This window comes from Homalodisca vitripennis, chromosome 2 (genome assembly GCF_021130785.1).
Source record: "Homalodisca vitripennis isolate AUS2020 chromosome 2, UT_GWSS_2.1, whole genome shotgun sequence".
NCBI classification, from domain to species: Eukaryota; Metazoa; Arthropoda; class Insecta; order Hemiptera; family Cicadellidae; genus Homalodisca; species Homalodisca vitripennis.
The window spans coordinates 3,211,235-3,225,018 of NC_060208.1; the positions used below are offsets into that span (position 1 = coordinate 3,211,235).

The 13,784-nt window shown below is 35.8% G+C and overlaps 1 protein-coding gene across 2 annotated transcripts; it reads left to right on the plus strand.

Moving 5' to 3' along the window:
* The first annotated feature begins 1,063 nt into the window (after positions 1–1,063).
* On the plus strand, positions 1,064–6,001 carry LOC124356054 (UMP-CMP kinase 2, mitochondrial-like). 2 transcript variants are annotated; one of them, XM_046807216.1, is made up of 6 exons: positions 1,064–1,569; positions 2,958–3,055; positions 3,271–3,415; positions 4,369–4,564; positions 4,887–5,078; positions 5,616–6,001. In XM_046807216.1, the coding sequence occupies exons 1-6, from the start codon at positions 1,311–1,313 to the stop codon at positions 5,803–5,805; spliced, it is 1,080 nt and encodes a 359-aa protein (XP_046663172.1). In that variant the 5' UTR covers positions 1,064–1,310; the 3' UTR covers positions 5,806–6,001. The 2 variants fall into 2 exon arrangements, with proteins under 2 accessions (XP_046663172.1, XP_046663173.1); XM_046807217.1 differs by lacking the exon at positions 1,064–1,569 and adding an exon at positions 1,596–2,649.
* The last annotated feature ends 7,783 nt before the right edge of the window (positions 6,002–13,784 follow it).

Genomic DNA, 13,784 nt, shown 5'->3' on the forward strand with positions numbered 1-13,784 from the left:
AGTGTCAGTTTGACATGTGCTGCCCACAACGAGGGCGAAATACAAGAATTTAAGTGTGTTGACAACACCACAGCAAGGTGTGAATTAGAAAACGTATATGATAGTAATTAAACAAAAAAAATATAAATATTACCATTCGACGACGGCAGGCACTTAGAACGGACAACTTGAACATTTTAGAAATTATGCATGAACAGAAACTGTTGAAGACAAAAATGTAAACGTTTACATTATGTACATGAACTCATTTTCAAGGAGTGAGATGTTTCTGAATCATTTAGGCTACGATTTAAGGAAGTGACATATTTTGAATGAGATATCATTTAATAAAATTGGGCTTTTTAATTTACCAAAAAGTTGTATGTGAAAACAACTTTGTTATAACATTACTTAGGGAAATGCCATTATTATACATTATAATCTGCCATTTTCTCCAATTTTCAATTACATACGTTCGTTAAAATATTCATATATTCAGAAAATATTCAACCATTTTCTTTGGATCTGTTAGAAGGTAATCCTAAACATTAAACTCCTAGTGGAATGATCCAAAACTCTTTAGATTTCTTGCCTACAAAAAAACCTAAGGATCTGTGACTAAAATTAGTTTTATTAAAAATTACTCAAAGGCACCACCTTAAACCTTATGCCATTATCTATATGACATTATCTTACAGTAAAAACTGTTAGCTATGTATCTAGGTTTATTATAATGGTAGTATTCTGTTACAAGTAGTATATCTAAGTAGGTTCTAATATTAGTAGGCATTGAACTCTTAACTACTTATGAAGTTACGCAAGCTATTTTTAACACAAAAAGGATCAAGAAACAGTTTCATTCATATAAAATTAATCTTTAAAGTAGAGAGTTTCGATGGATGATTGCTATTGTATGAGGAACTACTGTAATCTTAGATGATTGATCACAAAATGTACACTCATTACTGTACACAAATGTACATGTCTTACTCATTGGCAAAATAAAACTAAAAAATTGTCAACTCTCAAAGCAAAATTATAAATAGCGTATAATAGAAAATTACTGTAACGTTTGCTGTGTGATGAGGCTGTTTTGTTTACTAAACTTAATAAAAACTAATTATGGTTTCTACCAAAAGCTGATTGTAACAGAAGAAGACAAGCGGAGAGGGCTGATACTGATCTAGGCCTATCAGACATATCATTACTCAACGTTAACTACTGTATAATTGAACTGTTACACAACGGAATAGTTCATAGACACCAAGCTGCCAGAAATAATTTCTTCCAAATAAATAAACGAATTTTATTTTCTACCGTAGTTTATTTACATGAGTATGAGTGGATATAGTTTTAGCATTTTAAATCCAGTGTTCACTAAACTTAGTTTTTATTGTGTTGTTTACCCTTCTGTGATATCTAATGTATACGGCCAAAATGACGATATAACAAACGTAACAATTATTGGTAGTGATTTGACAACGCCTAAGTGCATTCATTCTGTCACCGCGAACAGTTCTATAGAAAACGATGTTAGGCCTATTGATGTCACTTTCCACACATCGCCGCCTCACGAACTTCATGAGCAGGGTATATAATTAGTATATAGCGACATAGCCCTTGCTATAACATGTGATACTATAGTAAACGATGTTAGGCCTATTGATGTCACTTTCCACACATCGCCGCCTCACGAACTTCATGAGCAGGATATATAATTAATATATAGCGACATAGCCCTTGCTATAACATGTGATACTATAGTAAACGATGTTAGGCCTATTGATGTCACTTTCCACACATCGCCGCCTCACGAACTTCATGAGCAGGGTATATAATTAGTATATAGCGACATAGCCCTTGCTATAACATGTGATACTATAGTAAACGATGTTAGGCCTATTGATGTCACTTTCCACACATCGCCGCCTCACGAACTTCATGAGCAGGGTATATAATTAGTATATAGCGACATAGCCCTTGCTATAACATGTGATACTATAGAAAACGATGTTAGGCCTATTGATGTCACTTTCCACACATCGCCGCCTCACGAACTTCATGAGCAGGGTATATAATTAGTATATAGCGACATAGCCCTTGCTATAACATGTGATACTATAGAAAACGATGTTAGGCCTATTGATGTCACTTTCCACACATCGCCGCCTCACGAACTTCATGAGCAGGGTATATAATTAGTATATAGCGACATAGCCCTTGCTATAACATGTGACACTATAGAAAACGATGTTAGGCCTATTGATGTCACTTTCTACACATCGCCGCCTCACGAACTTCATGAGCAGGGTATATAATTAGTATATAGCGACATAGCCCTTGCTATAACATGTGATACTATAGAAAACGATGTTAGGCCTATTTATGTCACTTTCCACACATCGCCGCCTCACGAACTTCATGAGCCGGGTATATAATTAGTACATAGCGACATAGCCCTTGCTATAACATGTGATACTATAGAAAACGATGTTAGGCCTATTGATGTCACTTTCCACACATCGCCGCCTCACGAACTTCATGAGCAGGGTATATAATTAGTATATAGCGACATAGCCCTTGCTATAACATGTGATACTATAGTAAACGATGTTAGGCCTATTGATGTCACTTTCCACACATCGCCGCCTCACGAACTTCATGAGCAGGGTATATAATTAGTATATAGCGACATAGCCCTTGCTATAACATGTGATACTATAGAAAACGATGTTAGGCCTATTTATGTCACTTTCCACACATCGCCGCCTCACGAACTTCTGTTGACAGCTCCACATCCCCGGTTCCCTGTAACGTACGAGTACACTACCGCTCCTCCTAGCAGACTTTTAGAAAGCAACTGTGAGATAAAATATGCGTGTTACGAGCACTGTACTCGTACATTTAGGTAACGCATCATAAGTATCTCCGTAAAAATTGCTATTGCTTATCTTTTTATTTTGTTGCAATTTTTCTAGAGTTGGCTCCCGATCAGCTAGAGGTTTTGAATGGTCTCAGACAACAAGGGCTCTATTACAGTCTTAAAACAGTTATGGAGGACATTAATATCCATAAGGTAAAGTAATTATTTATAATTAAATATAAAATAACAATGTAGAGCGAAAACCTGTGTTCTATAACAAAAAAGGTTAGGTTCGTTTTCAAGCAAAAAGTGTGTTTATTTAAATATCAAAGCTATAAATCTATGGTGGTTTAAAATTAATGTTTGCCAATACAAGGTAGCAGTGAATATCTCTGTAACAAGTTCAAGCTGGATGTTACTGGTTCCAGCTAAAGACAGGGATCGTAGACCTGATGTCAGTCCACAATCGCTCTGAGTGGATATACCGAGTGAGGCAGAGCTACCAGGCTCGAGATCAGATCAAGAAGAAGAAACGGATGATCTTCATTAATATCGAGACGGTCTATAGCTCCAGTAAGTACTGTATTAGGTCTCTTCTCTAACCGATGTAAAATATTAAAACTTTTAGATAATAACGTGTTAGTGTTTTAACTATTTTATTACTTAAATGGCCTACTAATAACGTAATGTTTCAAAAATCAGTAATGACTAAAAAAAATATAAATTCAAAAATATAATGTTTTACTGTACATAATCTTGTATTTAGAGTTGTATTTTATTTTCTTTCCGCTCGGAATTTTATTTATTAAACCTTTTAAGTCTTTTACATTTTTCTTTCTACCTTGTCTAAGTTATTTCAATATACTTTGTATAATTTAACTGCCACCTTCAAAATGTTCTATATTCCTTAATTACTTTTTCAAAACAAACAATCTACAAAGTCTAAAACAAATATTAATATTTCATGTAGAAATGTTGGTTTCAATTTTAAATTTTACTTCGTTATCAAAACCTCTTCTAACATATTCTGTCCTCATTACCTCAATAGTTTTCAATAAATTAGGAATTTTAATCCTATTCTTCCAAATTTCTAAACAGTTTTTTCATTCTTCCTTTATCTAAAAGTCACAATTCTATTATCACATTAACTTCACTCTTCTCTTATTACTCTTTTTGTTCATTCTATATTACTTAAAAAAAGCTACTTCTACATTACTTATTTGTTTTCTTAAGCTTCTTTCAGACCTCTTTCTTAATAAGCCCTCCTTCTTTATATTTCCAATAACTCTTCTTCGCTCATCCCAACATAACCGCAGTATCTTCTTCATTTCTTCTTCTATTCTCCAAGAACATGCCACAATGTCTTCTGAAATAAGCGTCCCCTTCTTTTTACGTTTTCCTCATTCAATTCTAGCTAACTCCTCAACTTCGTAAATGAAATCATAATTTGATTCCATCTTCAACTCTCTTATTACATTTTAACTCCTCTTTGAAAGGTCATGCTTACTGATTCAATAATGATACAGAGCGAGAGCAGATCACAAAGGCAGTGGCTCGGCGCCTGAGAGGCAAGCAGATGACCTGTCCGCCCAAGTTTATGGGAGACATCAGAGTGATCTTAGGTCCAGGTGTTGCGAGAAAACTCTATTACAGCCTCACCAAGTACTCCACCTCCCATCATGTACAGCAAGTGTTGTCTACCCAAGCTGTTGTACTCGAGAGGTATGTGCTCATTGTCACAGACATCAGAGTGATGAAGGATATTTGTTGTACTTTAAAAAAGAGAGAGAGAAAGATATACGGATTTTATTTTAAGCCTTATTCTGCCCGTCCTCATGAGCCACTGGCCTGTGCGAGGATTTTATGAAACAGAATAAGGGAAAGAGTCTATAAAGTACAAGGTCGAAGATACTGATAAAAATTGCGGTAACGAACATGAGTTATCTCTTACTCAATATCCAAGTCCGACCACTCAAACATTGTCACTCCCAATAAACTGAAATGATACTTAAATGTTAACAAGAGACTCCTGATGTGTCTATAGGTACTGGCTCCACCATGCCGCTTTCACTATTAGTAAATTCTACAATGAGACAGATCTGCCGCCAAGAGGACATCACATGTACCGGTGGCCCAGAGATCTGCTGGCTCCTGACGTGTTGTTCTTTGTCAATGCGACCAAGAACGTAGGACTCGCTACGGGATTTGACCAGCCTTACACCGCATTCACCGAGAGGTACATGCACCTATTGACAGAATATATATAATGTTTTTGTTTTCGTAGATACCAGTAAAATATTTACAACTGCTATTTTATTTAGCATTAGCTATTGTTATTACGAAGAAAACCACATAATAACAAATACGAGTACGAGAACTGAGAAGCATATTATAGAATTAAAATATTTTGTTCTTCAATTTACTTAGGTTTCAAAATGTTGAAGATGGATCATATTTCAAATCATCTCTTTGATTTCCTGTTAAGGCACAAAAGCTTCAACAAAGAACTAAAGCTCAAAGAATAGGCTTTACAATTTTTCTGTCGAAATTTTGTATTTTAAAAATTACTATCAGAATGAAATTTAAATTTAGTTGGAGACAGTAATACGAATAGAAAGCACTATTTTATTTTGTAGACTACATTTTAAATTGTTGTTTTCAGTTTTACGGCTAACAGCCCAAACTAAACATTGTGATTAATATCTGTAATTTACCAGAAAGGAGTGAATACTCCTTCCTAATTACTGTTCCTCCAGGTTCCATCTTGTTCTAGGTTGATCCAGGTGTTTAGGAGAGTTGACGGAGTGAAGGTGGTCGAACTGAGCCCCTCTAAGAACTACCTGGTTGTGGTGAAAAACATCATCTCCTACATAAGAGAACAGTTTAGAGACCATCCAGACATAAATCTACCAGGCCTGGATCTTCCAGGGGGCGTGCTGCAGAAAGATATCACCAAGAGATAGCATGGAATAAAGAGAAATAATGTACTACTAGTGAATGACACCCTTAAACAATGTCTACTCGTACCTTTTCACACTAACTAGATTGTGGAGGACAGGACTAATATATACCGGACAAATGTCGGGTAGAAATGCGATCCCTAGGTTGAAGGAAAAGGCAAAACGATATGCCTTGTCAAATAAAGTAGATGGAAAATAATCTGTCATTTTTGAAAAAATACTTCCTTATCAAGTCTAAGGTTATATACGACAGTCATCATGCCACACTTACTTCAAATACCACAATGGATGATTGGGATGACAAGGCGACTCTAACAGTCGTAGTGAATCGTCCCGTCTTAAATCTTGCATTTCCATAGTCAAGGTAGTAAGGTTATCGCTATAGATTGCGAAGAACTGTCTCGGAAGGACTGGAGTAGAAGTGACCTAGGTGTTGTTAACTCTTGGTAACTAAAGAGCTATCCAGTACCGATCTATAACACAATTCTTTGGTCTGTACTCTTGTTTATATTTTCTGAGAGGTAAATCTCGGTGCAGACTCCATAGTCAAGGCAGTAAAGTTATCGCTATTTATTGCGAAGAACTGTCTCGGAAGGACAGGAGTAGAAGTGACGTAGGTGTTGTTAACTCTTGGTAACTAAAGATCTATCCAGTACCGATCTATAACACAATTCTTTGATCTGTACTCTTGTTTATATTTTCTGAGAGGTAAATCTCGATGCAGACTCCATAGTCAAGGCAGTAAAGTTATCGCTATAGATTGCGAAGAACTGTCTCGGAAGGACAGGAGTAGAAGTGACGTAGGTGTTGTTAACTCTTGGTAACTAAAGAGCTATCCACTACCTATGTATAACGCAATTCTTTGATCTGTACTCTTGTTTATATTTTCTGAGAGGTAAATCTCGATGCAGACCCCATAGTCAAGGCAGTAAAGTAATCGCTATAGATTGCGAAGAACTGTCTCGGAAGGACAGGAGTAGAAAATGACGTAGGTGTTGTTAACTCTTGGTAACTAAAGAGTTATCCAGTACCGATCTATAACACAATTCTTTGATCTGTACTCTTGTATATATTTTCTGAGAGGTAAATCTCGATGCAGACTCCATAGTCAAGGCAGTAAAGTTATCGCTATAGATTGCGAAGAACTGTCTCAGAAGGACAGGAGTAAAAAGTGACGTAGGTGTTGTTAACTCTTGGTAACTAAAGAGCTATCCACTACCTATGTATAACGCAATTCTTTGATCTGTACTCTTGTTTATATTTTCTGAGAGGTAAATCTCGGTGCAGACTCCATAGTCAAGGCAGTAAAGTTATCGCTATAGATTGCGAAGAACTGTCTCAGAAGGACAGGAGTAGAAGTGACGTAGGTGTTGTTAACTCTTGGTAACTAAAGAGCTATCCACTACCTATGTATAACGCAATTCTTTGATCTGTACTCTTGTTTATATTTTCTGAGAGGTAAATCTCGATGCAGACTCCATAGTCAAGGCAGTAAAGTTATCGCTATAGATTGCGAAGAACTGTCTCAGAAGGACAGGAGTAGAAGTGACGTAGGTGTTGTTAACTCTTGGTAACTAAAGAGCTATCCACTACCTATGTATAACGCAATTCTTTGATCTGTACTCTTGTTTATATTTTCTGAGAGGTAAATCTCGATGCAGACCCCATAGTCAAGGCAGTAAAGTAATCGCTATAGATTGCGAAGAACTGTCTCGGAAGGACAGGAGTAAAAATGACGTAGGTGTTGTTAACTCTTGGTAACTAAAGAGTTATCCAGTACCGATCTATAACACAATTCTTTGATCTGTACTCTTGTATATATTTTCTGAGAGGTAAATCTCGATGCAGACTCCATAGTCAAGGCAGTAAAGTTATCGCTATAGATTGCGAAGAACTGTCTCAGAAGGACAGGAGTAGAAGTGACGTAGGTGTTGTTAACTCTTGGTAACTAAAGAGCTATCCACTACCTATGTATAACGCAATTCTTTGATCTGTACTCTTGTTTATATTTTCTGAGAGGTAAATCTCGATGCAGACTCCATAGTCAAGGCAGTAAAGTTATCGCTATAGATTGCGAAGAACTGTCTCAGAAGGACAGGAGTAGAAGTGACGTAGGTGTTGTTAACTCTTGGTAACTAAAGAGCTATCCACTACCTATGTATAACGCAATTCTTTGATCTGTACTCTTGTTTATATTTTCTGAGAGGTAAATCTCGATGCAGACCCCATAGTCAAGGCAGTAAAGTAATCGCTATAGATTGCGAAGAACTGTCTCGGAAGGACAGGAGTAAAAATGACGTAGGTGTTGTTAACTCTTGGTAACTAAAGAGTTATCCAGTACCGATCTATAACACAATTCTTTGATCTGTACTCTTGTATATATTTTCTGAGAGGTAAATCTCGATGCAGACTCCATAGTCAAGGCAGTAAAGTTATCGCTATAGATTGCGAAGAACTGTCTCGGAAGGACAGGAGTAAAAATGACGTAGGTGTTGTTAACTCTTGGTAACTAAAGAGTTATCCAGTACCGATCTATAACACAATTCTTTGATCTGTACTCTTGTTTATATTTTCTGAGAGGTAAATCTCGATGCAGACTCCATAGTCAAGGCAGTAAAGTTATCGCTATAGATTGCGAAGAACTGTCTCGGAAGGACAGGAGTAGAAGTGACGTAGGTGTTGTTAACTCTTGGTAACTAAAGATCTATCCAGTACCGATCTATAACACAATTCTTTGATCTGTACTCTTGTTTATATTTTCTGAGAGGTAAATCTCGATGCAGACTCCATAGTCAAGGCAGTAAAGTTATCGCTATAGATTGCGAAGAACTGTCTCGGAAGGACAGGAGTAGAAGTGACGTAGGTGTTGTTAACTCTTGGTAACTAAAGAGCTATCCAGTACCAATCTATAACACAATTCTTTGATCTGTACTCTTATTTATATTTTCTGAGAAGTAAATCTCGATGCTACATTAGTATTAAACTATTTCTGCTGACTTACAGTTTACTATGGATAAAGACTTGTGGAATGTTCGACATTAATGAGATTGCGGCTGTCGTATAAAATGTCCTTTCGGCCCAGAACTTCCCATATTATCTGAAGATTTTAATTGAGAACTATTATTTATTTAATCCAAACTAAACATTAATCTCCAGGTAGTATGTTTGTTAATTTGAAATTTATTTTGACGATGGCTGACTTGAAAGGAAAACAGGATTTACCATCGTTACGTGTTACGAGGACAGAAAACCACAAATTTGTTGTTGTGTGTTTCACGGATCAGAATTTACCATCTTCTTCAGGCATAAAATAAACTTTATACATAGCGTTAAGCCAGCACAAATTTGGCAAATTAATATATGCCAATAAAGCACCGATGTTAAGAAAATTAGCAACGTCAGAAAAGTTGTAAAAGAATTATTAAGCATATACCTAAGGTTCATAGCTGAAAGAGGATTATGAACCATAGACTACATTTTGGTTCTAGGTTTTCAGGTTACAGTGTGTGCTCGAATTCGGATTTTTGAGATCGTTTTAATTGTTACAAACTGTCTATATTTTACAGTTTTTAATGTTGGTATTTTTGATACTTTTTTAAATATTTGTAGGCAAAGTGACCTAACTTCAACAGAAGTTGTTCTCAACTCAGTAGCTGTTCTGTAGTTTAAAACCTCAACTGGTTTACGTTGGAACAACATCTTTTCACTGTTTATTATATTGGCTTTATCCACTTTATGTAATGGAACTAGATAATATGTGTACCGTAGCTTATATAACTTTTTATTAGTTTGTACAACAAACAGACTAATAAATGACTAATGCACTATTAATTAAGCTAAATTTTAATTACAATAAAATATTCATTAGAGCAATTTTTAATATTGTCTAAAATGTATCTTATTACGATATATGCTTTTATATTTTATAATCAAATAATAATATTTAGGATATTCGTCTACAGTTCTACCAGTTTTGTACAGATACATTCAGTTTTCGAAAATAGTAATTTGATATCTAAAAAACTGCCTTCAGTCATTTATTTTTTCCAAGACAATAGCTAAAATATATAAAAGGTGGCAGACTGCAATAAAGAAGCCTTATTACTCGCTACTTGATCTTTTATTGATAATGTTTTAGCCAATGGCCATACACAACAAAACCCTGTGATATTGAACACTGAAATAACAACTAATACGTGCAAGTACTAATTTTGTACCAAATTAAGTCTAAATATTTTAAACATTACAGCAATTATTGTGTCCACAAGCTTGCCTTACATTTTATAACCTCATGCGTACATATAACAACTAATACGTGCAAGTACTAATTTTGTACCAAATTAAGTCTAAATATTTTAAACATTACAGCAATTATTGTGTCCACAAGCTTGCCTTACATTTTATAACCTCATGCGTACATATAACAACTAATACGTGCAAGTACTAATTTTGTACCAAATTAAGTCTAAATATTTTAAACATTACAGCAATTATTGTGTCCACAAGCTTGCCTTACATTTTATAACCTCATGCGTACATATAACAACTAATACGTGCAAGTACTAATTTTGTACCAAATTAAGTCTAAATATTTTAAACATTACAGCAATTATTGTGTCCACAAGCTTGCCTTACATTTTATAACCTCATGCGTACATATATAAATATATACATTTTCGTATAATGATGGTTTTGGATTCTAAAGGTCGTGATCTTAGAAAAATTAAAAAATCCTCCGTATTGCGATTGCAATGCATCTATGACATTGTCCTAAAATGAACTAACCCATTTTTGAAGTCTTTAAAATGGTCTCATAGCAATTTTTATGATTTTACATAATCAGACCGTTAAATCTACTGAATTTATGTAATTGTTTTATGGCCCCTGCCTGTCCAATGGCATTCATTCAGAAGTTACCTTGAACCTGTTGGTCCTCAAGTTGTTAAGGTTTAAGAGGGCTTATTAGCTTTAACTTAGCCTGGGAAATTAAGACATTCCTTGACCTTAACTTTAGGGGAGAGTGGGGGAACTTCGCGCAGTGGGGTAATTTCGCGCACATAATTTCTCGTGGACTGAAGCTAAGTTTTCGGTCTCGATTGGTGCTGCTCCCAAGCGGTGACATCGGTAACTATTCCTGTTCAGCGCCCTGCGCCATCACACGAGTTTTGTTACTGGTAAACCTTTGTTTCGACGTTGTTTCTTGTTATTTTTGAGAGTTATTTAATCAGTAACTGTGATTTGATCCTACCATCAATTAACACGCTTCTTTTAGCGGTGAGTAGCTCTTTTCTCCCCCATCATTTTAGTATATTTGGTTTGTTTATTTCTCTAATCTGAGAATGTACAGTAGGTTAGAAAAGCACTCGCTTCCTTGTGGGGTAATTTCGCGCGCGCTCCGCCATAGTGCGTGGATTTCCCCCTCGACTGTTTTTATGGTTGTTTACATTATTTTTAATTTTTTAGAGATGCCACGGACGTCTTGGACTGAAGATCAGCTTAATGAAGCTATGGATTCAATCAAGGACGGCTCTTCAATAAGAAGAGTCGGAAAAAGTTCGGAATTCCTGAATCGACTTTAAGGGATAAATTGAAAGCCAAAGATAGTTTAATGTCGAATTTGGGTCGTAAGCCTGTTTTTGATAAAACGCAAGAAACAGAGATCGCCAATCACGTAGTAAAGCTTGCCAATTTATTCTATGGCCTTACTCCTATAGAGCTGCGAAGACTCGCTTATGATTTTGCAACAAAATTAAATTTGAAAAATAATTTTGACACTGAGAAAAAACTTGCTGGTAAAGACTGGCTCTATGGTTTTCCTGAAGAAATCCTGAAATACGCTTAAGGGAACCAGACAACACAAGCCTGAACAGAATATCTTCATTTAATGAGGAAGAAGTTAGCCGCTTCTGTACAAACTTTCAGAAGGTTTTTGAGAAGCATGCTTATCCTCCAAGTAGAATTTTCAACCAGGATGAAACTGGGATATCTAACGTCCAGAAGAAATCAGCAAAAGTGTACTCTAAAAAAGGACAAAAGAGAGTTGGTACGGCCACATCTGCTGAACGAGGACGGATCATCACTCTTGTTTGTTGTGTCAGCGCATCATGTTAATATGTGCCTCCATTGATTATTTATCCGAGGATGAGAATTGCCGCTCACCTAAAGAGGGGAGGCCCAGCTGGTACCGTTTATGAGTGTTCAAAGAATGGCTGGAGCAACGAACAGTTTGTCAAATGGCTTGAACATTTTTGTGCTCATACAAAGCCTTCTAAGGATGACCCCGTCCTTTTGATTTGTGACAACCATGGAAGTCACATAACTCTTGAAGCGTATGAAGTGTGCAAGAAAAACCACATAACGTAGGTTTCTATCCCACCACATACAAGCCATCGCCTCCAGCCTTTGGACCTGACGTTTTTTGGACCACTCAAAAGTGCACTCTCAAGAGGGTTTGGTTTGTTTATGACACAGCATGCTCACACCAAAATCTTGACGTCTGATATACCTTCATTGCTAAATAATGCATATGTAAAAGTGGCCACTATGGAAAAGGGGATCAAGGGATTTTCTGCCGCTGGAATCTACCCGCTGAACCCGGACAAATTTACATCGGAGGATTTCGCCCCTGCAAACGAATTCCGGGAACTAGTCGTAGAAGATGATCCAGAAACACCATCCAGGAAGGAGCAGCCCGTAAATGATCTGAGAATTGTTCCAGGGCCTTCAGGTCTTCAGGATGAACTTGTTAACAAGCCTAGACCTTCATATATATATATATATATATATATATATATATATATATATATATATATATATATATATATATATATCAGTTGCAGATGTAGCACCAATCCCTAAACATAATGTTACCAAAACAAAGTTACAGCCTCAAACTAAAAGCTACATTGAGAGATTCTCACCAGCACCCCTATCAAACTCTATCTTGAGAAAAAGACAAGGAAAGTAAGGAGAGAAATAAACTTGAACGAAAAAAGAAAGACAAACGAAAAGAATAGCAAGAAAGGCTCTTTTAAAAGAAAACTGGACTTTGAAAGCTACAAAAAAAGAAAGTTGACTAAAAAACGTAAAGCAGATGATTCATCTGATGAGTCAGACGTATCCCTGCAGGATATCTGCGACAATGATGAATTTAATGACGATTTAAATCCAAAAGATCAAAATAATGAGGTTTGTTTTTACTGTGAGGAGGGGGGAAGGGACAATGAACTTTGGTATAGATGTGTACTCTGTGGTTTTTGGGCACATGCCGATTGTGGTGGGTGGGACAGTGCAGAGGACTATGAAAGTGATATGTGTGAGTAAGAAAGGCAAAAAGGAAAAGAAAAAGGAAACATAAAGCCTGAAAATAACTAAAATGAACAATCAAATCTTTTGTAAATGATTTCAAAAGTAATTTCTCAATATTTGCATATGTAGTTTTAGATATGTATCTTATAATTATATTAATAACCATTTTGTATTTCAATAAATCTATTTAAAATGTAAAATTTGTTTAATAAATCCTCAACAATAAATGCGCGAAATTACCCCACATGTTGCGCGGTATTACTCCAATGGGTGGGGAATTCCGCGCAAGTGCAATGTTTTGCAAATTATTTTTTTATGAACCTTCCACATGTATATTAAGATTCCTAATTATTACATTAAATTAAACAAGTCTTTTAGTTATTATTGATAATATTTCAGCTGTCACAAATATGCAAATAGCCTATATTTAGTCAAAAGTGTGTTAAGTGCGCGGAATACCCCCACTCTCCCCTACTTTTAAGTAATATTCATGTAAATAAACATAATTACGGATTTTTGTTATTACTTGTATTCAAACTATGTTATATATTACAATAATATCTATTAAAAGGTATAGTAAACATTTTAAATCTGGTTTTCATTGTATTAGTTTTTCTAATTGTCTATAAACTTCAATTATGGCAATAGCAAACATTTACTAGGCTTACACAACC

Bases quoted from the DNA above. Each gene is read 5' to 3' on its own strand.
- LOC124356054 (XM_046807216.1), top strand. From the start codon at position 1,311: ATGAGTATGAGTGGATATAGTTTTAGCATTTTAAATCCAGTGTTCACT. The intron at 3,416-4,368 runs GTAAGTACTGTA...ATAATGATACAG, and splicing joins CGAGACGGTCTATAGCTCCA to AGCGAGAGCAGATCACAAAG. The intron at 4,565-4,886 runs GTATGTGCTCAT...ATGTGTCTATAG, and splicing joins CAAGCTGTTGTACTCGAGAG to GTACTGGCTCCACCATGCCG.